Source organism: Mobula hypostoma, chromosome X1 (genome assembly GCF_963921235.1).
Source record: "Mobula hypostoma chromosome X1, sMobHyp1.1, whole genome shotgun sequence".
Classification (NCBI taxonomy): domain Eukaryota; kingdom Metazoa; phylum Chordata; class Chondrichthyes; order Myliobatiformes; family Myliobatidae; genus Mobula; species Mobula hypostoma.
The window spans coordinates 43868077-43894784 of NC_086128.1; the positions used below are offsets into that span (position 1 = coordinate 43868077).

At 40.6% G+C, this 26708-nt stretch overlaps 1 protein-coding gene across 2 annotated transcripts in view; it reads left to right on the top strand.

Annotated features, from left to right (window-relative positions):
• The window catches only part of samd14 (sterile alpha motif domain containing 14), a 177644-nt gene that overhangs the window by 84138 nt on the left and 66798 nt on the right, over positions 1–26708 (top strand). For both annotated transcript variants that reach the window (XM_063037747.1, XM_063037746.1), the window contains exons 3-5: positions 7833–7990; positions 10111–10447; positions 14280–14373. In XM_063037747.1, the coding sequence (XP_062893817.1) occupies positions 7833–7990; positions 10111–10447; positions 14280–14373 (589 nt within the window). The remainder of the gene's footprint in view (positions 1–7832; positions 7991–10110; positions 10448–14279; positions 14374–26708) is intronic.

A 26708-nucleotide genomic window follows, 5' to 3' on the forward strand; every position in this document is an offset into this window, starting at 1 on the left:
AACTCCAATTCAGTTTCTCAGTCCACCAATGTATTTCACAATCAATTGCATAGCACATGAAAGACATACTTTACCCAATTAAATTTCCAGGCCAGAGAATTCCCAACTATATCCGTGATGTATTGTTTTTGCATATCTTCAGTCAAATTATTTGAAAACTTCAAAATAATCTTGCTAAAAGGAACTCAGATCTTGAAGTGTTATTTCAATTATGTTTCTTTTATTTACTGTCTGCCTTAAGGCTAGATACTGCACAAACTCAATAGACAGTTTGAGTTCTGGCTCTTAGTGACTTATGATTGATCAGAACCCCTCATTTGAGAATTGCTTTGGAATATATCTGTATTAACAACCCACTTGTATTTTTTTAATATTTCATAGAATACTTTCTACTTTAAACTTAGTTCCTGTTGTGATTGATTACATTCAAACTTGTCTGTCGATGTTACCAAATTTAAAAGCAATTTCTATGAAGTGGATTGTAAATTATTGTAAAAGATTACAGGATTTGGGGAGGGAAGGTTGTTGGGATGGGGTTGTCAATCTTTCACCCAGGTGGAACAGGCAATGTCTCACATGGATCTCTTTGCGAGGGTACTACACTTAGTCAATTATTGAAACGATCCTCATTTCCTTGAAGTATGCAAACCTAGCCTCAGTCATTATTGGGAATTCCTCACCACCACTGAGTAGGTTGATGTGTTGTTTTGTGCCTGTAACAGCCAAAGACACTATAATTTCTGGCCCTGTCACCTGCACCATTTCCTCTCTTGATTGTAATGAACAGAACACCTAATATTAAAAAGACCGATGTAACCAGACTAATTTGTAACTATTATCTGAGTGTCGCCAAGGAACATAGATTTCCATTCTCTGTCTTTCTACTATTTATTTCATTTACCATGGAACAAAATTTATCACAACTGTCTTGAAATGTAAATCCCTCTAGATCCCTGTTCTCAGCTGAATTGTTAAATTCAGGGCAAACATGAGATTTCTACAGAAGGCCGCGATAACTAATATCATGCTTTTAATGATGCTAGTTATGACTACTTCTTATTCAGTATACAAACCAGATCTCTTTCCCTGTAGAAATCCTGGTTTGGGATTTTGCTGGATATAATTTTCTTTCTTTCTTTTTAAATCTTTTTATTGAGTAAGTATACAAAAAAGGTAAGCCATATAAACATTAATACAATGTTAAAGTATAATAAAATTCCAAAAGATAACAATACCAAAAAGAAAATACTACAATGTAATTTAAGCATAAGAAACCAAGATAACATAATAGTTTACTAAATTTTATATATATCAATGGAAAAAAAGAAAAAAAAACCCCCAAAAAAAACCCACCGTGCAACTAACTAAAAGCAAGGCAAAGCAATGGGCTAACTTGAAACCAAACAGAGTTAAACTTAAAATCACGTCCTCAATCCCGACCTCCATTAAAACAGTGAAAAAAAAAACAAGAAGGGTAAATATTACATTAAATGAAAATATCGAATAAAAGGTCCCCAAATCTGTTCAAATTTAAATGAAGAATCATAAAGGTTACTTCTAATTTTCTCCAAATTCAAACATAAAATCGTCTGAGAAAACCAAAAAAAGGTAGTTGGGGCATTAAGCTCTTTCCAATGTTGTAAAATACATCTTTTCGCCATTAAAGTAAGAAATGCAATCATTCTACGGGCTGAAGGGGAAAGATTACTAGAAATTTTAGGTAGTCCAAAGATAGCAGTAATAGGGTGAGGAGAGATATCTATATTTAATACCTTAGAAATAATATTGAAAATATCTCTCCAAAAAGTTTCCAAAGTAGGGCAAGACCAAAACATATGAGTTAAAGAGGCTATCTGCCCCGAACATCTATCACAGAAAGGATTAATATGCGAGTAAAAACGCGCTAACTTATCTTTGGACATATGTGCTCTATGAACCACTTTAAATTGAATTAGGGAATGTTTAGCACAAATAGAGGAAGTATTAACTAATTGTAAAATCTGCCCCCAATCATCCACAGAAATGGTAAGCCCCAATTCCTGTTCCCAATCTACCCTAATCTTATCAAATGGAGCTTTCCTAAGTTTCATAATAATATTATAAATCATAGCCGATGCACCTTTCTGACATGGATTAAGGTTAATTATCGAATCTAAAATATATATAGGAGGGAGCATTGGAAAGGAAGAAAGTATAGTACTTAGGAAATTTCTAACTTGTAAATATCTAAAAAAATGTATTCTTGATAAGTTATATTTATTAGATAATTGTTCAAAAGACATAAGGGAACCATCTAAAAATAAATCCAAAAACCGTAAAATACCCTTAGTCTTCCAAGTTTGAAAAGCGCGATCCGTAAAAGAGGGAGGAAAAAATATGTTACCTAAAATAGGAATCGCTAACCCGAATTGATTAAGATCAAAAAATTTTCTGAATTGGATATAATTTTAAAGTGAATATATATACACATACATACATTTATGATATATATATACACACACATATATATATATATTTATTGCACACACTGTATATATATCTCCAGTAATCTCCAACTCTCCAGTAACATCTGTATTTTTCAACCATTCTAATAATCCTTTTGAGTATGACCTGCTTCTCAAGAGGCAAAGCTGGAGGCCTCGTTTATTTCCTTCATTGTCAAGCTCACTTGCCAGATTTGTACCTTTGCCCCTTCTTGAAGATTGTAGCCATGCTAGCACTTTTGAGTCATGTTATTTACAAGAAGTGTGGTGAATTTCCAATAACTGCTGGTCTCAGGAACTGCAAGCACGTAATATTCTTCTTCAGGCCAAAGTGTACCCATTACATTTAATGGAAGCAAGTTGTTTCAAGAGAGTATAAAATTTTTGAAAACCCTGTGATTGAAGACAGCTTTTAACCTTTTAGCCTCATGAGCTACTCATTAATCATTGACTTGTGACCTGTAATCAAGTAACAACAGCCTCAGATTATAATAATAGCTAAATTCAAGATGTTGTGCAGCTTTACTTCAAAACAGCTTTCAATTTAGGTAATCTGCTGTATTAGTTGCCAGTTCATAAAGGCATTTAGTCTACCTCAAACTCTTTTAAAACTTGAGCTGTACTTAATGGGTCATTTTATTGAAATATATTCTGCACTGGTACATTTACTGTATAAAAAATATTTGGACAGCATGTCATATATGTTTCTTAGCAAGCCCAGGGGAGAACAGAATTGTTTCATAGTAAAAAATAGAAAATTGGTCTTGTGTTCTGAGAAGGTGGAGACCCATCAGTCACTCTGAAATTAATTACAGTCATTAATCCAATGAAGCACAGCTTTCTGTGGGGAAGAGCCTGATTGATATTACCAGTCCCTCCTAGCTGGTTCATGTTTTATTTTAACGATACATAACCAGATTCTGATAACTTTAGTTATTCTATGAAGACACAAATGCCAGAGTTTATGAATAGCCTAGTTTCTATTTAGATTGCTACCAAATACCAACAAGTGAGCAGGGGCCTCATTATAAATGGCTGCATCTGGTGACAAAGCAAGTCAATAAGTGTAATTACCCTATCAATCACGTTTGGGGACCACACTGCTGTAAGTGACTGAGATTGATTTTACATAAACATACAGACCTACGATTAGGTGAAGTAGTTGGCCACACAATTTCATAGCCTGCACTACTATTTAATGTGACCGTGGTGGTGCATAGAGGGCATAATTTTAAGGTGATTGGAGGAAAGTATAGGGGGGATGTCAGAGGTAGTTCTTTTTATAGAAGGAGAGAGGTAAACGCATGGAATATGCTGCTGGGATGGTGTTAGAAGCAGACGCATTAGGGAGGTTTAAGAGACTTAAATAAGCACATGGATGAAGCAAAAATGTTTATTCTGTTTGTGCAGATTTGTGAAATTGGAGAAAAATCCATTCATATGGAAGCACTGAAGCTGGTTGGAGAGCTCACATTTGGCACATAGTTGCTTTTCTGACCACAGGGAACTGAGCCAGAAGTGAATAAACTCTCCCAATGCCAGACCCTGTGTAGTGGCGGGAATGGCAGCCACGGAAGTGGGTGAAAGGTGGAAACATGGTGCTTCCTCCTGGGGCCGTCCTCCTCACATGATGATGTGGTCTGACTAACTGACATGCCATGAAGTGTAGCCTGATCAAAGGACCCATGATCATAGCAGACAGCCCAGAACTAATTTGAACTAAAGGCCTGTGAATGCAGAAGAGTATATCACTGATAGGTTCTTCCATGATGCAGGCCATTGAAAAAAAAATGCAGCTGGCAAACGTGGTGCGCAAAGCATTGATGTGGCAATGTAGAGACTTTAATTGCTAGACCATTTCAAAGTGAAATTACCACCACATTTCTGTGGTCAGGAGTCACGTGTAAATCAAATACTTGTGAATTTTGGTCATAGATTTTCTTTGAGTGATCGGTGAACGAAGCACTAGTGGATTTTTTTTCTCAATTTCACAAATCTTTGTAGAGCTGAGTAGGGGAAAAAGTGCAACCCAATAAATATGGAATCTAGTTTTAATAAAGAACATATAAACACAACAAACTAATGATCTAAAATAAAGCAAGAGGAAATCTGCAGATGCTGGTAATCCAAGCAACACGCACAAAATGCTGGAGGAGCTCAGCAGGCCAGGCAGCAGCTATGGAAAAGAATATAGTCGATGTTTTGGGTTGAGACCTTTCATCAAAGGTCTCGGCCTGAAACGTCGATTATACTCTTTCTTATAGATGCTGCCTGGACCGCTGAGTTCCTGCAGCATTTTGTGCATGTTATCTAAAATGAAGACTGAAATTCTCAATTTCTCTCACAATAGTTCAGCACAGGAAATGGGAATAGACGGAATATGTGTTGAGGGACACCTGATGTCATCCGGTGTGTGATTGGTGTTGGTCAGACATCGACTGCTTTAAGGTGAATCGCATGCTGAAGTACATTGGCCAATTTCCCAATGGATGCAGTGATAGCTTAAAGAGTTTCCTGACAGGACCTACTCTCGCTGAAAACACTTTTATGCACAATTTGTGCAAATGGGTCCAATCCCTAAACTAATGTTTAGTTCATTTAAGTATATCTTGCCCTTGTCCTGCTGTAAATATTGCTCTGGTTTCTTTTGCTCTCTGTTTCACTGTCTTCGCTCTGTTCCTTGGTGCACTGATTAGTCTTGGAGTTCAGCTGTGTAGCTGTCAGCTTTACTTCAGGACTATACCCAGGCTGATGTTGCCTTCTTTGCTGAGTCATAAGTGTTAGCAGCTACTTGTGTTGTGAATGATCACAGCTGTGCTCGGCTCTGCATTTCAGAGACACGAACAGGTGCACTCTTGGGCTTAAACTGGTGACCAGAGGCAGTCATCAGTTTTATTCTGAAGCTCTTTTTCTCTCCCTCACTCGGTTTGAACATAAATTGCTTCTTTCATCCTTTTAAGTATCTGTGATGTCATCCATTACCGGTAATATCCCTCTTCTACTTAGCCTGACAGTTTTATCTGTATGAAATATTTCATTCTTTCTCAGCTTTATCCTTCGGCTGCCTTTTGATTGTAACCACATTTCAGTGATGCTCATAGTATCAGTACAATTTAAAGCCACAAAGAACCATAAGGCCATTAATTTATACCAAATGTTTTTTTTAATGCATCTGGGTTTGTTGTAAGAACCTTTTAGCTTCTCTTAGAATACATTGTATTTTTCCAAATATTTTTAAGGGGCTTTATCACAGAAATTTTATGTAATTTGAAATCCCTTCCACTATGCTATCCCCTACAGGGTTTCTGGAACCTGTAACCATCGGGCAGGAGGTATATAAGCTTTAGGTCCTGCACCAACAGGTTCAGGAACAGTTACATCAGGGTCCTGAACCAGCATGGGTAACTTAATTCACCACTACTCTGAACTGATACAATAACCTATGGACTCACATTCAAGGACTCTTTACAATTCATATTCTCAGTATTATTTTTTATTTGCACTGTTTGTTTTTTGCAAAGAACTTGTTTGTAAGTCTTTGTCTGTTTATGTATTGTTTTTTTGTAAATTCTGTTGTATTTCTTTGCAAGAAAATGAATCTCAAGATAGTATACTGTATGGTAACATATACGTATTTTGAGAATAAATTAACTTGAAAACTTGAACTTTGACCAAGCATCAATAAGACACCTTAATCAGTGTGGGGAATTCCAAGTGAAAACTGTGTAACATTGCACTGGAAATTTTTACTTGTTTGTTCTGAAGAAGCAGGCAACATACTTTATTCAGCTTAACTCAATGTGAGTTATTTTCAAGACCAGAATGGTTGGCAAGCCTTTCAATTCATGGTTCCCATGAATTGAAAGGCTTGCTATGCTGCTTCAGTTAAAATACCACCCCTTTGTATTTTCCACCCAGGAATAAAAAAGCCTTTGACTATCTGCTCTATCAAGCCTTTCACATAATTTTATATACTTCTATCAGCTCATCCCTCAACCTCTGATGCTCCAGAGAAAACAATCCAAGTTTGTACAAGTTCTCCTGATTGCTAATATACTCCAATCCAGGCAACATTCTGGACAGCCCCTTCTCCAAAGCCTCCACATCCTTCCTATAGTGTGCCAACCAGAGCTGCACACTATACTCCAAGTGGACATGATAACATAAGACATAGGAGCAGAATTTAGGCCATTTAGCCTAAATTCCACCACAAAGTCAGGGCTAATTTGTTATCCCTTTCAATCCCATTCTCCTGCCTTCTTCCCATAACCTTTGACAGCCTTATTGATCAAGAACCTATCAACCTCCACTTTCAGTACACCTAGTGACTTGGCCCCCTCAACTGTCTGTGGCAATGAATTCCACAGATTCACCACCCTGTGAATGAAGCAACTCCTCCTCATTCGGTTTTTAAGGAACGTCCTTATACTCTGAGTCTGTGTCCTCTGGATCTAGACTCTCCCACTATTGGAAACGTCCTCCCCGTGTTCATTCTATCTAGGATTTTTCAATATTCAGTAGGTTTCAATAAGTGAGATCACCCACAACCTAAACTGTAGTGAGTACAGGACTAGGGCCATCAAATGCTCCTCATAAGTTAACTATTTCATTCCTTGTATCATTCTCATAAAACTCCTCTGGACCCTCTATGTGGGTCCCTAAATCTGTTCACAATACTCCAAATCCAGTCTAACCAATTTTTTATAAAACCTTCTGTTATATTCTAACCATAGTTTTACACAGTTGCATCATGACATGCCTGCTTTTATACTCAATGTCCCAACCAATGAAGGCAAGCAAGCATTGTGATTTCTTTACCACCCTAATCACTGGTGTTGCCACTTGTTGGAAATTATGGAGTTGTACTCTAAGATTCATCTGCATTAATGGTATTTTTTTGTCTGCTAATTCTTATTTGACGTGTAGAATAATTATGTTTTATGTGCGTTTAAACTTACTGAAATAATTGAACACAAATGGCAAGGCTATACATTTTCCTCTATATCTGAGATTTTCATTAGAGTCATTGGATCTGAATTCAGAACTGAACTACAATGTACAGTAAATACCATACTGCGTGTTTTGTACAAGTGACCAAGGACAAATCTTTACCCCACTATCTCTAACTTACCATTCTTGTCCCATAGCAACTAAAACATGATGCCTCCTGACACTCAAATGGAAAATGAATAATCTGTTCCTTTACAGCAGCATTTTGGTTGTAAAATTTCATATTATCTTGTCCACTCCATAAACTGGGTTTAGTTTAATTCCCCATGGATGGTTTTACATGCTCTCTTATGATTAATACAGTTCTCACTGGCATCGATATATTTAATATTACTGCAGATTTTAATGAGGTGATACCAGAGACGGAAAGACTTGATAGTAGCTTGCAGAAAGCTCGAGCACAACTCTCTGTTAAGGCAAGACGACAGCGACCTTCTAGGTCTCGACTAAGAGACAGCATAAGCTCCACAGAAGGCGATGACAGCCTGGAAAGAAGGGTAAGTCATTGTTTTGACTGTTGGACTGATAATAACCCCAACTCCACCCAGCGTGGGTCGTTAGCAAAAACAATTTGTGGTCGAGCTCAGCACCTGGTAAGTCTGTGTAATTAGCTAAGCTCAGACAACCAGTCGCAAGTTACTTTAATTGGTTTCAGAAACCGTGGCTAGTGACTGGAGATAATTAGTCATTATTTTCTGTTTCTGTTCGATGAACTGTGAGGTGTTGTAATTTGGAAAAGGCAAATCAAGGCAAAACTTTCTCACTGAACAGCAGGACCCTGGGTAGTGTTATAGAACAGAGGGATCTTGGAGTTCAAGTGTATGGTTCGCTGAAAGTGGAGTCACAGGTACAAGGGTCGTGAAGAAGGCTTTTATCACATTAACCGTCATCAATCAGGATCCTGAGTATAAAGGTTGAGAGGTCATGGTGTGGTTGTACAGGACATTGGTGAAGACACTCTTGGAGTTGAAGTTTGGTTGCTCTGCAATAAGAAAGATTTTGTTGAAATCGAAAGAGTGCAGAAGAAAAATATAAGGATATTGCCAGGACTGGGTTATTGAGAGAGTTTGGACAGGCTAGGACTTTATTCCTTGGCGTGTAGGAGATGGTGCAGTGATATTACAGAGGTGTGTGAAATAATGAGGGGCAAAAGGAGGGTGAATACACTTGTTTTTAAACCAGGATAGAGGAATGAAGAACTAGAGTCATAGGTTTAACGTGAGAGTGCAAATATTTAATGGGAGCAATTTAATTGAGGGGTAACTATTTTACAGAAGGTGTGTGGAATGAGCTGCCAGTGGAAGTGGGAGGTACAATAGCAACTTTTAGTTGGTCAGGTACAAAGTTTGGAAAAGTTTGGATAGAAAGGGGGAAAGTGTTAGCAATGGGACTAGCATGAATGGGGCATCTTGATCAGCACAGAGCAGAGGGGAAGAAGGTCTTGTTTACCTGCTGTATGATCCTATGGCTCTTATAATTTTTGGAAAGGTATGTGTACAAATATCAGGTGAGCAGTGCTCTGGCACCCATGATGACTTCTGTTTCTAAGATTCTTTTTCTCATGTTTCCTTAAGGGATAAAGGAAGCTATTCAGCCCATTGTATCCTCTCAGGGTGTTCCCATCAGACTCATCTTCCTTATTCATTTCCTTGTAATCTGTTCTCTTTCTCATGACCATCAACTACCTTAACTTTCTTACCACTCACCTCTATAATAGTAGCCAATTATCCTATCAACTTTGGGATGTAGAAAGAAACTGAACACATAGTGTCACGGAGAAAATAGGCAATTTCCACACAGACTGCACCCAATGTCAGGATTGATCTATGATCACTGGAGCTGTGTGACTGCAGCACTAATGACCCATTACTGTGCTGCCCCATAATCCATTCTCCTTGTTTTTATTACTTGGATTTAAGTAAGGAAATGTAGATGAAGAAAGGTTCAGGAAAGATTCACAAGGATGTTACCAGGAAAGATTGGATAGGCTGAGACCTTTTTCCCTGGAGTATAGGAGGCTGAGGGGATGACCACTTGGACTATATGAAATCTGAAGGGTGTAGATAAGGTGGATGGTCACAGTTTTTCCCAGGGTTGGGGAATGTAAAACTAAGAGGAATAGATTTAAGGTGAAGGGAAGGATTTGAAAGAGACCTGAGAGGCAAGTTTCTTTGCACACAGGGTGATGTGTGGCCAGATCAAGCTGTAGAGGTGGGTACAATTAAGACACTTAAAGACACTTGGACACACGCATTGATAGAAAAGATTTAGTAATATAGGCCTAACTCAGGCAAATGGGACTAGCTCAGATAGAGATCTTGGGCAACATGGGTGAGTTAAGCCAAAGGGCCTGTTTCTGTGCTGTAAAACTCTATAACTCTATAATGGATGTTTGCGTGGGTGGGAATCATATCTCAGTGAGGTCAAGATCTTCAGGAGAGAGGGCAATGGGAAAAAATGTCAACTAAAGTAATAGAAAAATTGAGATAATGAGGTAAATTGTAGGTAGAATCACTAAATGGGTATCATATAGTATTATAACTTAATCTTGTTATATTGGCCAGTTGGATTACAATTTTCTCACAAATCCTTTCTGGTTTGTCTTTGATAATTTCAGGTATCAGATAGCTATGGAAGCCCACTGCACAATATGAGATCTCCATTACATTCCTCTCTCCGGGGCTCCTCTCCGTCCTCAGAATCCGTCATCTCTTCAGCATCACCTTCCCAGCGGGCTGCCTCCTTCTCGTTTGACGTCAACATTGTGAGGAGGACATTTGAAGAGGAAGAGCAGGCATCGATGGCGATGGCACGTTACCAGACTCTGACTAATGCTTCCTCCCAGGAAGCCCTGGGCCTAACACCTACAAGTTCCCCTTCCAAATCCTGCCACAGCTCTGACACCTCTCCAGTTCACATGAGGAGGGAGAGGAAAACAGAAAAGCACAGTGAAGGTAATGTTACTCAATTTTGTCATTGTTTATCCCCTAATGAGATCCTTTTTCTTTATTTATGGACTCCACTATGTGCGAAACATCAGGCAAGCAATACAAGCAAAATTTACAATAAAATTATAGAGGCAGCCTAGAATATTACTCCTAAATGCAGAACCATGGTGGACTTGGATGGAGGTTTACTCTTATAGATCCCATTTTCTTAGCAAGGCTTGTCCTTGGCATAGATCATTACATACTCCGGAAAGCCTGAGGTACTCGGAGCGGCCTCCTAGTGTCTGCATTTAGAGCAGCTTTGTCAGAAGCCACAAAGGTCACCCACCTGTCCTGAAACAAGTCTATATGTGAACTCTTTGACAAATCTTTGTAGAGAAAAGAAGATTTTTGGAGGCACTTTTAATCTGCTAGGAATCTGAAAGGGAAGGTACGATGATGATTTTGTACCTAGCACCATAACATATTTTTCCAAAAATTATCCTTTATTCTTAACCCTCACATATTGTTCATATTCTATACCTTCACTGTATGGTCCGGGTAAATTTTGACCTGGAACAGCCTCAATGTACAAAAATTTGTAGCACCTGTACAAAAGTATAACATTTTTAAATATTTTCATTTTTGCGCATTTTGGGTCACTTTTCGGCTAAAAAATTGGCATTTAGGTGTTTTTACTGCTGTCAAATGTCAAAACAGGTCAAGTTTCACGCGAACAGTATGTAAGGGTTAATATGATAACTCAACACAAAGGGAATATGTCTTTCTTTAAATCGACTGTATTCTCTTACAATGTATTACCACTCTTGTTTCCTCCAAAAACAATGCACCTGTGAAACATTAGAGAGGCTGTTATGCAGGACCCAGTCCCTCCGCCTTGTGGCCACAGGTCCCTAGACTATGCTCCTTCCCCATAAAGCCTTTGGGTGGCAGCACCTAACTAATATACCTCAGAATCAAATCAATGAAATGTAATACAAAGCAGACTGCTCTCCCCAATCTGGAGAGAGAGCTACTTTAAAATGATCCCTTCAACATAACACAGATAAACATTTTTAAAATGGGCACCTTTATGTTCATAAATATTTAAGAAACTCAAAAGAGAATATGATTTTTGCTTGTAAGCTGAATAAATCATCTCATCCCTGAATGGCTCCCATTCACCAGCCATCTCACTTCGCATCATGTAGCAGAGAGATTCAGATATTCACAGTGCAAGGAGATAGTTGCAGTATTTGTGTTTGAATTGTACCAATATCTACTGTAGATCTAAGCAGAACATAAACATTCAAGCATTTTTCTCTCGAGTTTCCTTGTTTCATATTAGAGCATCATCTAAAACGTACTAATGAAACTTGGATAATAATTTTGTGTTGCATGGTCTATCCTAAATGGCTGCAATATATGGGCATGACAGCTGAGTACCATTGACCATTTTGTTTTTGGGTTACCTCTGGTTTACAGGAGCTACCATCTCCCAAATTTAGCAGAAGCCAATGGTCAAAGCCTCAGGGACAGCTGATTATTTGGTAAAGTTTCGAGATCAAAAATATGCCAGCAGCTTTTCTGTTCCAAGACTCACCTTGGCTTTGCTGGCAGTCACAGGCCAGCTGGAATGGTCTGTGATGGTGGGTCTCTTAAGATATCTTTGGTCAAAAAAGAAAAAAAAACTTGGTAATTACTGAAGGCTTCAAGCTTCTGCAAATCTAATTTCCTTTCAGAAATTGAATTGTTTGGTGCACCATAATATTGAGCTTCAAAAACTAATTTCCAGGAAGAATGAGTATCTGCTCACACTCGTTCAAATTGCTACAAGTGTTTGTTTGATAATAATTACAATGAACAGAATAAAAAAGGCGTAGGATCAGAGGGAGAAATTCATCTTCAGCTGCCAGTGTTAAATATTGGTAACCGGTTGTAACAATTAACTGGATTTATTTTCATTGGACCCAGGTGTGCAGATGTGGACAGCATCAGACACCATTACAGTAGTTTATTGCTAACCATCCAAGACAAATTATTTTCCCCATGCCTTGGGTCAGGAGAGAAGTTTTGCAGTAATGTTTATGGCTGTACAATTGTTGAGTTTTCTTTGGATAACACTGGAAATTCATCTGGGAGTAAAGGAGAAAATAACAAATAAAAAACAAATGTGATCTTTGCAAACAGGCCCAAGGCACGACTCCATATGGCTGTGAATTAAGCCTGAGTGACTTAGCTGCTCAGCTGTGATAGCAGAGGAATATTACAATTAGCCTTGGTGCCTCAGGCGGAGTTAAACCACTAGGGCTTATACTCCCCATTATAACTTGGTGATTCCATTTGGGGGTAAAAACAGAAAATGCTGAAGATACTCAGAATCTCTGTAAACAACTACAGATTGAGAAGTAAAGGTAAGGTCTCAGTTTAATGGCCCTTCATCAGAACTGGAGAAATAAGATATCAGGTGTATTAAATTGCAAAGGAAGAGGGGTGAGAAGAACAGAAGGAATGCTTGCAATAGCGTGGAGGCCATGAGTAGAAAATGGTAAGTGTTTCTAACATTTTCTGACTTTATTTCTGAGTTCTGCAATCTGTACTGTTTCACTTACTAGAGACTGAGGTTGACCAGCTGATATTATACTTTTGCACTAGTAAGAGATGAGGGAAAAAGAAATTTCACAACACGCCCTTAGAACTAAAAGGACAAATTCTGTGATGAAGATCAAAAATAATGGACTATAATATATATATGTTTATTGATCTGGGACATTAATGGTAGTAATAATCATCTAACTAATTCTGAAGAATCTGAAGAACAATCAAAGTTGGGATACTCACACTGAATGTGTACTTTAATGCATATGGCTACATGTTTTGGTTGTAAAAGATATCTTTGCTGAAAACTGATGTTGCCCCTTCCCTGAAAAGTTCAGGTTTGGGGTCATGATTGAACATTCTGTTGGAGGCTTCTCTAAATATTCACCATTTTAAAGTCAATCATCCATTTGTACAAAGGGAAAAGAACCTACAGATATTGGAAATCTGAATAAGAAACAAAAATACTGGAAATAATCAGCAGGTCAGGTAGCATCTGTGGAAAGAGAGACAGAGTTAATCCATTTCAAGTCAATAATATTTCATCAGAACTAGTATACATTTGTCTTGTTAGTCTTTTGGGAGGATTGACATAGCTTTTCAATTAATCTCATCCACTTTTGAAACTCAATTCTCCTCAGGTTTTGCAGAGAAAAAAGTTTGAAACCAACTGCATCCACATCTTTTTTTGATGGTGCTTCTATGTTTGTAACTAAGGTTCGATGAGTAAAGATGAGATAGCAACTGCACATATTATTAATTATAAACATTACAGTGCCTCACCATTAATTAAGTAAGAATATAAAAAAGGCCAAAATAATTATCAATTATATGTAAACAACAGGAATTCTGCAGATGCTGGAAATTCAAGCAACACACATCAAAGTTCCTGGTGAACGTCAGGACGAAGGGTCTTGGCCTGAAACGTCGACTGTACCTCTTCCTAGAGATGCTGCCTGGCGTGCTGCGTTCACCAGCAACTTTGATGTGTGTTGCTATCAATTATATGTGCTGTCTTGGTATATTGATATGTTGTCCCAGCTCATTAATTCTAGCATGAGATTGGTTTATAGTAATTTATAGTTGGATTGACATAAATCAGGAAGTGCTCACAATCTCACAAGGTTGTTACGTATTCATGGCTGTTGAAGCAAGAAGTAGATAGTTATAATTTGGGCAGTAGTTGGGAATGGCATACTAACAATGAACTCTCAATGTAGAAACAGAGCTCTAGTGTTTTACTTGCTTATTTGCACCCTAGTTTCAGAAGGAAGCAAGGAAACAAGTCCAGCAGAACCAGCAAGTCCCATAGTTGGGCTGGATAGAAAGGCAAGAAGGAAGTTTTTGGATCTTGGGTAAGTGTGGATATTTTTGAAATTAAATTAATATTCATTTTATATTAACCACAAGAAAGTTGTTCACAAAAAGACTAAATGTATATTAATTCAGCAATTTACAATTTAAGGGACAGACAAAAAGACAACATTCACCTCACTAATTTGTTCAATAGTCATTTTTTAAGACAAGGTTTGGAGTCTCATTTTTTACCATGCCCTTTCTTATTTATTCATAGAGTATAAGTATCACTGACAAAATTAACCTCTTTCTAATATCTCTCGAACTGAATGCCATGGTAGAGCATTGCAGTAAGCATTCAAGAGTCAACAGCAATGTATGGGTCTGGAGTCACATAAAGTCCAGGCTAAGTAATGATGGTAGATTCCTTTTGTGAATTAGTTAGTTTTTAAAACAATCATTTAGGAGTTTTATGGTCACCATAATAGTACTAGGTTTTTAAACTGATAATTTAACAATTAATTTATTCTTCAGCATTCCTCAGGTCAAAGATGATCTCTGTACTGTTAATGCGGAATTTGATTGGGAATCAACTAAACTGAAAACTAAGTATTATTTGCTTTGTGTCTACTGTGCATTTTGCTGTCCACTGAAGTTGTGAAATTGATGGGGGATAAGTATAGGAATTGTGGACTCTTCCTTTTAGGGTGGCTTGTTTGTGAGTTTGGTACCCTCTTGATATTAACACAGTATATCTATGTGCCACCAATGCATGGATTGTAGGTTCTCATTGCTCCTTCACTGCTTGGACAAACATCAGTGAGGGATTCCCAACAGCCAGTGTGATTGCTCCGTTTTATCATGGAACCTTGAACACATGCTTGAATCTTTTCCTATGCCCTCCTGGGAATGTCTTCCCATGGCAGAGCTTGAAATAAGTTGTTTCTTTCTGGTCTCTGTTGTGGGACATCCAGATGCTGTGCCCTATCCAATAAAAGTGATAAAGTATAATTAGGTACTCACTTGTTGAAGCTCACACTTTATTGTCTTTGCCTAAACATCAAATAACTATGTTGACCCCATGCCAATAACTTAAAACATGAATTCTACTGTTCCCTCTGTACCAATCTCAGACCAATTCTCCAATTTATAACACCGAAATAGGGGATCTCCTGTTGGCCAGACGATTGATCCTTCTTCTCCCAGCCTCTAGCATGGGGGTTCTTTCTTGTGATGGTGAATCACTATTTTGCATTTGAAGCCTTTGCTTTTATATTCACTCCTTACTAGTTCAAATGTTGCATTTCAGTGTTATTGGCTATGAGTCATCTGACCGACCTTTAACACCTTCTTATTGGCTCTACTCCAAGCCAGCATCTATTTATTATCCTCTTCTGTAAGTGACAACTGGTAATTTATGGTAATATATGGGTATTTGTTCTAAATAAGTTACCAAACCAGTAACCAGCTCAATTCACTCAGGGCAGACACAGACCCCACCAATCACAAACCTGCATGTTATATCTAACCAAAGAACACCTCACAAATAACTTATTTGGAAATTATCCCTAGTCCAGCAGATTTCCTGGAGCATCATTGTGTTTGCTTTAAAACACTGATCCAGCCAAGCAAAACCAGTTGACAAAATGGAGGATGCAGAGCAGCTTCACAAAATGGCACCCTCCATTCCTTCGACCTCATAACAAGAACAAAGACATTGGTTTGTCTACTTCTACTCTTCTTGACTCATTTGAGTTTGATGTTTTCTTCCATATTTTAACTTCTCTATGGCCAGCATCTCCACCCTTTTGATCCACTTAAAATTCTGGAGATCACACTAATGTTTGTATGTCCTGTTGAATACAGTACAAAAGGAGCACCAACATTCATGACTACATCAAATAATACTGATAATGATACTAACAAAATACTATCGACTATAAACAAAGCTAAAACAATATCAAAACATTGCCATATTTTTAAAAAATATATTATCAGTCCAAAAGCATAAAGAAACATGATATAAAAGTATCTAATTTCACACCATATATCAAGGCATTTAACAGCAATTAATAATACTTAAAGACAACGTCATGGTATGAAGTCAGACAAAATCACCAAAAAGAGATCTGGAATGGTATCGAGCGCACAAACATGTAAGTTGTTTAAGTTACCATCAAAAACACTTTGGAAAATACATTGGATACCCATTGGAACAAACAGCAGAACAATAATAATGTGAAATAATACACATCCTAGGATGTACATTAACGTTTAAACCAGAGTTCCAAACTTTCCTCCAAAAGGTGATGGATTCTGCAAAACATCATTAGCTAAATCTGCATGATCTTGGATAATTCATCCCATTGTCTAACCTCATTATGGTAAGTATCTCTATTCCACTGTGCCATAAAATGAAAGATAGGTGGAAGAGCAGTAGTTACATATCTAAGTAAGCCCTCAGCGTTAATACATATATCCAGATGATAGGTGGTTTTACAACAGGTTTGGTTAATACTTGCCCAGCTAAATCTAAGTCCCTTGAAACATTAGAAACTGTAAGTTGCAACTTAAAGATCCCTTCTTGTAATGTGTTCTTGAGGTAGCAATGTAATAAGTGTTATTCACCAAACAAATTCCAGAAATGTCTTGTTATTGACAGGCAAAGTAGATAGAGAATAATCATTAGAAATAAATCCACAATCTGTCAACCCATTCTTAACGAAATCCTCTGTACAAACCCAATATTCATCTTTTTGATGACAGAAAGCCAAAGTTACTCCCTTTGTAGATCCTTTCCATTTAATAGCATAAGTAAATGATTAGTTAAGTGAAATCCAAACTCCTCCTTTCCCATCACTTGGTATAACTCGTTGCTGCTGTTGCTATACAATACGTCTGTCCCACCAACGCATATTGTAAGAAAAACTGTTTATTCACAGGTAAAATTGACAATGAAGTACAGTGCCTATAAAAAGTATTCACCCCACCCCGGAAGTTTTCCTGTTTTATTGTTTTACAAAATTGAATCACAGTGGATTTAAATTGGCTTTTTTTTTACACTGGTCAACAGAAAAAGACTCTTTTGTGTCAAAGGGAAAACAGATCTCTACAAAGTGATCTAAATTAATTACAAATATAAAACACAAAATAATTGATTGCATAAGCATTCACCCCCTTCGAGTCAGTATTTAGTAGATGATTCTTTGGCAGCAGTTACAGCCTTGAGTCTGTGTGGATAGGTCTCGATCAGCTTTGCACATCCGGACACCGCAATTTTTCCCCATTCTTGACTTGAATTGACTTTATTACTTACATCCTTCATATAGCCATCCGTTAGTCTAGTCTCATGAGACCATTGATTTGTGCCTTAGAAGGTTTCCAGGGTACAGGCCTGGGCAAGGTTGTATGGAAGACCAGCAGTTGCCCATGCTGCAAGTCTCCCCTCTCCATGACACCGATGTTGTCTAAGGGAAGGGCATCAGGACCCATACAGCTTGGCACTGGTGTCATCGCAGAGCAATGTGTGGTTAAGTGCCTTGCTCAAGGACACGCACGCTGCCTCAGCCAAGGCTCGAACTAGCGACCTTCAAATCACTAGACGAACGCCTTAACCACTTGGCCACGTGCCAACACATCCTTCATATACATGAGTGAAAATCTTTACTTTACGTCTCCGTCTAAATGTGCAATGTGCAATTTATAGTAATTTGTAATAAATATTATGTACAACAGGACAGTCAATATAACATAGAAATACAGTTGTGTCAGCATGAATTAATCAGTTTGATGTCCTGGTGGAAGAAGCTGTCCCGGAGCCCGTTGGTCCTGGCTTTTATGCTGTGGTACCGTTTCCCAGATGGCAGCAGCTGGAACAGGTTGTTGTTGGGGTGACTCAGGTACCCAATGGTCCTATAGGCCGTTTTTATACACCTGTCTTTGTAAATGTCCTGAATAGTGGGAAGTTCACATCTACAGATGCGCTGGGCTGTCTGCACCACTCTCTGCAGAGTCCTGTGATTGAGGGAGGTACAGTTCCCATAACAGGCATTGATGCAACCAGTCAAGATGCTCTCAATTGTGCCCCTATAGAAAGTTCTTAAGATTTGGGGGTCTCATACCAAACTTCTTGAACCATCTAAAGTGAAAGAGACACTGTTGTGCCTTTTTCACCACACAACTGGTATGTACAGACCACGTGAAGTCCTCAGTGATGTTTATGCCGAGGAACTTAAAGCTGTTAACTCTCAACCCCAATCCATTGATGTCAATAGCAGCTAGCCTGCCTCCATTCTTCCTGTAGTCCACAACCTGTCATAAGGTGGTGGCTAGGAACAGACCCAAGTGCAAGACACAGACACTGAAGTTCTATGGACAGGACTAGGATACAGGGTGAGGGCAAGGACATGGACACGAAAACCGGGAACCTGGAACAGGACTAGACAAGAGAGCTAGGAGCCCAGGCTTGGACTCCGAGCCAGAGACTGGACAAGGACCCAGTACCTGGGTCTTGCCTCTGGCTCGGACCCCAGAACTAGGCAAGGACGAGGCTTGGCTGGCAGGCAGGACGAGGCTGGAGTCTTCGGGTTTGAGGCTAGAGGTTAGAGGTGAGGCTTGGCAGGGGGCAGGAGGCTGGAGTCTTTAGGTTAGAGGCTAGAGGTTAGAGGCGAGGCTTGGCAGGAGGCAGGAGGCAGGAGGCTGGAGTCTTCAGGCTAGAGGCTAGAGGCTAGAGATGAGGCTTGGCAGGAGGCAGGAGGCTTGGCTGGAGGCCGGAGGCTGGAGGGTCCTCCTGGGCAGGGCGCGGATCACCACCCGACGGAGGCAAGGGTTGGGAAGGGACAGAACCAACCGCAGGTAACGGCAATACGGCCTGGCTTACCCGACAGAGGCAAGGGTTAGGAAGGGACAGAACCAACCATAGGTAATGGCAATACAGCCTGGCTTACCCGATGGAGGCAAGGGACAGGAAGGGGCAGAACCAACCGTAGGTAATGGCAATACAGCCTGGCTTACCCGATGGAGGCAAGGGACAGGAAGGGGCAGAACCAACCGTAGGTAACAGCAATACAACCTGGCTTACCAGATGGAGGCTAGGGACCGGAAGGGACAGAATCAACCACAGGGTAATGGCAAGACGGCCTGACTTACCCAGTGGAGGCAAGGGACAGGAAGGGAGCTAGGTACGGGGTGGCTCCAGGACAAGACTGCTGGCGAGACAAGGCGAGAGTTACCAGCAAGACCAGGCAAGGCTTCAGGCAATGCAAGGCGAAATGAGAACTTCAGGTGAGGCGAGAGTTACCGGCAAGGCTTCTGGCGAGGAAACAGAAGGCAGAGGAAGGGATACAAGGAGTACGGACATGCAAAATCCAGCAGCCACACCTTGGTCTCTGAAGGTATTTATGCAGCCAGCCCCAGTGAGCATCAGCTGCCTCAATTAGAGCTCAACAAGAACAGAAACAGGGTAGACAGGAAAACCTGGAGCAAGGGTTGATGGACCGGACCGTGAACCGGAATACGGACCTCACGGACCGGACCATGACACAACCAACAACTTTGTTTTTGGGATATTGAGGGAGAGGTTGTTTTCTTGACACCACTGTGTCAGGGTGATGACTTCTTCTCTGTAGGCTGACTCATTATTATTTGAGTGTAGTGTTATCAGCAAATTTAATTAGCAGATTGAAGCAGTAGGTGTTCTTTACAAAACTGCTCAAGCTCTGTCAGATTGCATGGGGATCATGAGTGAACAGCCATTTTCAAGTCCAGCCACAAATTCTCTATTGGATTGAGGTCTGGACTCTGACTTGGCCACTCCAGGACATTAACTTTGTTGTTCTTAAGCTATTCCTGTGTAGTTTTGGCTTTATGTTTGGGGTCATTGTCTTGCTGGGAAACAAATCTTCTCACAAGTCACAGTTCTCTTTCAGACTGCATCAGGTTTTCCTCCAGGATTTCCTTGTATTTTGCTACATTGATTTTACCCTTTACCTTCACAAGCCTTCCAGGGTCTACTGCAGTGAAGCATCCCCACAGCATGATGCAGCCACCACCATGGCAGTAGGGATAGTGTGTTTTGATGATGTGCAGTGTTTGGTCTGATGGCCAAAAAGTTCAACTTTGGTTTCATCAGACTGTAGAACCTTCTTCCAGCTGACTTCAGTCTCCCACATGTCTTCTGGCAAACTCTAGCTGAGATTTCGTGTGAGTTTTTTTTAACAGTGTCTTTCTTTTTACCACTCTGCCGTAAAGCTGTGACTGGCGAAGCACCCGAACAACAGTTGTTGTCTGTGCAGCCTCTCCCATCTCAGCCACTGAAACTTGTAACTCCTCCAGAGTTGTCATAAGTCTCTTGGTGGCCTCCCTCACTAGTCCCTTTCTTGCGCAGTCACTCAGTTTTTGAGGATTGCCTGCTCTAGGCAGATTTACAGCTGTGCCATATTCTTTCCATTTCTTAATGATTAACTTAACAGTACTCCAAGGGATATTCAATGGCTTGGCAATTTTTTTGTATCAATCTCCTGACTTATGCTTTCCCATAACTTTTTCGCAAAGTTGCTTGGAATATTCTTTTGTCTTCGTGGTGTAGTTTTTGCTAGGGTACTGACTCACCAGCAGTTGGACCTTCCAGATACAGGTGTATTTTTACTACAATCAATTGAAACACCTTGACTGCACACAGTGATCTCCATTTAACTAATTGTGTAACTTCTATAAGGAACTGACTGCACCAGTGATTAATTTGGTGTGTCATATTAAAAGGGGGTGAATACTTATTTAATCTATTGTTTTGTGTTTTATATTTGTAAGTAATTTAGATCACTTTATCAAGATCTGTTTTCATTTTGACACAAAAGAGTCTTTTTCTGTTGATGAGTGTCAAAAAAAGCCAAATTAAATCCACAGTGATTCAATGTTGTAAAACAATAAACCAGTGCCTCTACTTTTTAGAGGCACTGTATTTCCATGAGTACTGATAGCACAATTTGTACGTTTCTGCTTTGTCGTTTCTTCCAGGTAAGCCCAGTCATCTCCCCCTTAATGGCATCTTGATAACTCTATCCCTTTCCCAGTACCATTGATAACAATAGCATGTGCTGGTGGGTTACTTATAGGTAGCCAAGGATTCTCATGATATTTGCCCACATTGTGAAACTTTTCACTCTACCTGTCCCCTGTACAATGTTCTCCTATGTACAGTTAATAATGATCAAAACAGCCTTTGGAAAATACTTGGCTGTAACCACCCTAATAAATATATCTTGATTGAATCACTGCCCCATTTACATTCACACGACTGTGATCCCACAGAACTGTAATCTTACCATGGCCATCACTACCTAAGGACTGCCCCGTAATTTGACCTAAAAACTGACTATTATTCCCTCTGGAAGAGTTGACATGAGCTTTCACCTGTATGACTGTGTTCTTCTACCCTCACCTATATCCCACAGTTGGATTTCCTCTCGCCATCCTGTACCAGTGAGGAACCATTGACAACAAAAAAAGTTTTTCCTGTGTTTGGGTCTATGTTCTTGGGTGTTGCTTTCTAATCTCCTTCCACCTCCCCCTTTATTATTCTTATACAAATGGTCCCTTGGGATCATTTGCTATCATAATGTAATACTCCAGTACAGTTAAGATTATCTTCAAGGAAGGTAAAAACTTTTAATACCCTTTTCAACTACATCCCAACCCTGCAGTGCCAAGGATGACTGACCAAGACATCTTAATTCGAACATGTAGCAGCAGCTAGATAAATGCGTGCCTTCGGATGTGAGGGTGGTATTGCTGAAGTGCTGTTTGGACCAGACCAATATTTAAACTGAAGCTCCATTTGCAATTTACATGACAAAACACCGATTGCATCAAAACTATTTTCCAAGGAATCCCATATCAAAATCAATATGTAAAAGTCTTGAGAAACATCTTTTACGTTCTGTAAAAGAAAGCAGAATGTTAGTAAAAACAACTTTAGGATTCCTCCCTAATTACTCCAAACTTTCCAAAACTGTTAATTTCAAATTCCCAATGAGCAACTTCCCCAAATGCCCATTTCCCTCTGAAATGTGGGCATCTCATATCCAGAACAGATTTCTATCTCCTTAACTTGGATTACACATCGGCAGTGTGGAATCCAAATCTCTCTCTAAAATCAATTCCATAAAGAACAAATAAAGAAAATCAAATCAAAAACATAGATAATACAAACAAAAATCTTTACTGTTCTTCCTTCAGAACCTTCACATGTAACTGTGAAATTAAAATAAACAGTTAATTCTCACTGTGGAAAGCCTTCACACATTTTTCAAAGAACCAAGGCAGAAGGGAAAAACTGCTGACTGAGGGCCCGACACATTAACACATTCATGCAACACATTATAGGATTCAAACTTCCTCCCAGTATCGATTGAGCAAACACAGAACAGTCCTTGCATATTTTTCTTTCTCTCTCCCCTCCCCCCTTCTCTCCTCCCCCATCACCTCCTCTCTTTCTCTATACCACCCTCTCTCTCTCCTCCACCCCCTCCCTCATCCCCACCCCTCTCTCTCCTCCCACTCTCTCGCCCCCTCCCTCTCTCTCACACACACACACACACACACACACACACACACACACACACACACTCTCTCAAGTGAACTCACGTGTGGCCTACACTTCACACAATTGAAACATACAAGCCATTCACACTTAAACCATTTCAGAAAATCTTTTGTGCCTGAGGGTTAAACCATTACCAAAATATTCAGTTACAATCAGACAAAATTGAGGAAATGTGTTATTAGCCTCCTGTAAATCACCCAGTGTTCCCTGGCCTTGGGCCGGTACCTCCAGCAAGGCTGAGTGCAACACTGAAGTTAGACACAGAAGGGTTAACTTCTGTTTCTCTGCCTCATCTAAATTGTGAAGTATCCTGTGTTGCTGAATGTGCTGGAAAAGTTTCCGAGGATCGTCTCCCAGTCCACACTTCGGTACATTCACAGCTATAGCAGTCAATCGGGCCATATGGAAAGGGATAGAATACTGTGTCACAACCAGTGCCTCTGGCTGTGGTGTTTCCAGACCTCTCTCTGTTACCACAGGTGCCATTGGGAAGGTGGGTGTTGAAGGTTACACTCCCTCTTGGAAAAATCCATAGGGAGGCGGGACACTTTCTTAATCATCCTCACTGCTGCAGTGTCACGCACAAAATGCTGGTGGAATGCAACAGGCCAGACAGCATCCATAGGAAGAAGCACAGTTGACGTTTCGGGCTGAGACTAACTGAAAGATGAGATAGCAAGAGATTTGAAAGTGGGAGAGGGAGGGTGAGATCCAAAATGATAGGAAAAGACAGGAGGGGGAGGGATGGAGCCAAGAGCTGGAAAGTTGATTGGCAAAAGGGATACAAAGCTGGAGAAGGGAGAGGATCATGGGACGGGAGGCCTAGGGAGAAAGAAAGGGGGAGGGGAGCACCAGAGGAAGATGGAGAGCAGGCAAGGAGTTATTGTGAGAGGGACAGAGAGAGAAAAATGAGAGAGAAAAACAAAAGGAAAAATAATAAATAAACAAACAAACAAACAAACAAACAAATAAATAAATAAGGGATGGGGTAAGAATGGGAGGAGAGGCATTAACGGAAGTTTGGGAAGTCAGTGTTCATGCCATCAGGTTGGAGGCTACCCAGATGGAATATAAGGTGCTGTTCCTTCAACCTGAGTGTGGCTTCATCTTGACGGTAGAGGAGGCCATGGATAGACATATCAGAATGGGAATGGGACGTGGAATTAAAATGTGTGGCCTCCAGGAGATCCTGCTTTCTCTGGCGGACAGAGCGTAGGTGTTCAGTGAAACAGTCTCCCAGTCCGCGTCGGGTCTCGCCAATATATAGGTGTTCAATCCCTTCCAACCTATGTTCGTGACACTTCTCACGCTTTGGATTTTTTCGATGATTTTAAGTTCCCTGGCCCCCACCGCCTTATTTTCACCATGGATGTCCAGTCCCTATATATCTCCATCCCTCTCCGCTTCTTTTTGGATTCCAGACCTAACCAGTTCCCCTCTACCACCACTCTGCTCCGTCTAGCGGAATTAGTCCTTACTCTTAATAATTTCTCCTTTGGCTCCTCCCACTTCCTCCAAACTAAAGGTGTAGCCATGGGCACCCGTATGGGTCCCAGCTATGCCTGCCTTTTTGTTGGCTTTGTGGAACAATCTATGTTCCGTGCCTATTCTGGTATCTGTCCCCCACTTTTCCTTCGCTACATCGACGACTGCATTGGCACTGCTTCCTGCACGCATGCAGAGCTCGTTGACTTCATTAACTTTGCCTGCAACTTTCACCCTGCCCTCAAATTTACCTGGTCAATTTTTCACACCTCCCTCCCCTTTCTTGATCTTTCTGTCTCTGTCTCTGGAGACAGCTTATCTACTGATGTCTACTATAAGCCTTCTGACTCTCACAGCTACCTGGACTATTCCTCTTCTCACCCTGTCTCTTGCAAAAATGCCATCCCCTTCTTGCAATTCCTCCGTCTCCGCCGCATCTGCTCTCAGGATGAGGTCTTTCATTCCAGGACGAATAAGATGTCCTCCTTTTTTAAAGAAAGGGGCTTCCCTTCCTCCACCATCAACTCTGCTCTCAAATGCATCTCCCCCATTTCACGCACGTCTGCTCTCACCCCATCCTCCCGCCACCCCACTAGGAATAGGTTCCCCTTGTCCTCACCCACCACTCCACCAGTCTCTGGGTCCAACATACAATTCTCCGTAACTTCTGCCACCTCCAACGGGATTCCACCACTAAGCACATCTTTCCCTCCCCGCCCCCCACTTTTCACAGGGATTGCTCCCTACGCAACTCCCTCGTCCATTCGTCCCCCCATCCCTTCCCATCGATCTTCCTCCCGGCACTAATCCTTGTAAGCAGAACAAGTGCTACACATGCCCTTACACTTCCTCCCTTACCATCATTCAGGGCCCCAGACAGTCCTTCCAGGTGAGGCGACACTTCACCTGTGAGTCGGCTGGGGTGATATACTGCGTCCGGTGCTCCCGATATGACCTTCTATATATTTGGCAAGACCCGACACAGACTGGGAGACTGTTTTGCTGAACACCTGTGCTCTGTCTGCCAGAGAAAGCAGGATCTCCCAGTGGCCACACATTTTAATTCCACGTCCCATTCCCATTCTGATATATCTATCCATGGCCTCCTCTACTGTCAAGATGAAGCCACACTCAGGTTGGAGGAACAACACCTTATATTCCATCTGGGTAGCCTCCAACCTGGTGGCATGAACATTGACTTCTCTAACTTCCGTTAATGCCCCTCCTCCCATTTTTACTCCATCCTTTCTTTCTTTCTTTCTTTCTTTATTTATTTATTTATCTATCTATCTATATATCTCCTTTTTTCCCTCTCTTTTTTTCTCCCTCTGTCCCTCTCATTATAACTCCTTGCCTGCTCTCCATCTTCCTCTGGTGCTCCCCTCCCCTTTTCTTTCTCCCTAGGCTTCTCGTCCCATGATCCTCTTCCTTCTCCGGCTTTGTATCCCTTTTGCCAATCAACTTTCCAGCTCTTGGCTCCATCCCTCCCCCTCCCCCTTTCACTTTCAAATCTCTTACTATCTCTTCTTTCAGTTAGTCCTGACGAAGGGTCTCAGCCCGAAACATCGACTGTACCTCTTCCTATAGATGCTGCCTGGTCTGCTGCGTTCCACCAGCATTTTGTGTGTGTTGCTTGAATTTACAGCATCTGCAGTTTTCCTCGTGTTTGCAGTATTGTAGTGTGTTGCCTCATATGCCAAATTACCCCAGTCTGTATCACCATCATCATCAGTTCTCGTCCCAAATGTACATATCACTCCTCTCTGAGCTAAGAGTTGACATTGCAGCTTTTCGATTTGTTTTAAACACTTGGTGTGGTCTGCGCTTGTGTGTGGTTGCCTTTCCTCTCAGCTGCCAGTTTCTGCAGTCCGTAAATCCTGACACTGACTTTCCGTTTCTCTCCTGTACTTGCCTTTTTACACTCCTCTTTCCATTTCTCCTTTTCTCTCGTCACACGTTCACCCTGAGTCGGAAACTGAGTCATGTGGATCTAATTTGTCTGACCTTGCTCTCTCTGAATTTCACTTCTCTTCCCCTCTCTCTCCATCCCCTTTCTACACTTACACAATTCCTCTGCCATTTTCTGTTTTACTTTAATTAGATCTTCCCACATACACCCTATTTTAATGGCTTTTTTTAATCTCTTGTAATTTCTTTGATTTTTTTTCACTAACTGCTTTCCACAATGCATCCTCCATAGTCTCTGACCCTCCACTCTCAACCTTTCCTATCCCCTCCTCGTAATTGGGCCATTTTCTTAATATATAACTAAGCAAGTAATCTCTCCAATCCTCTGAATCCCTGGGT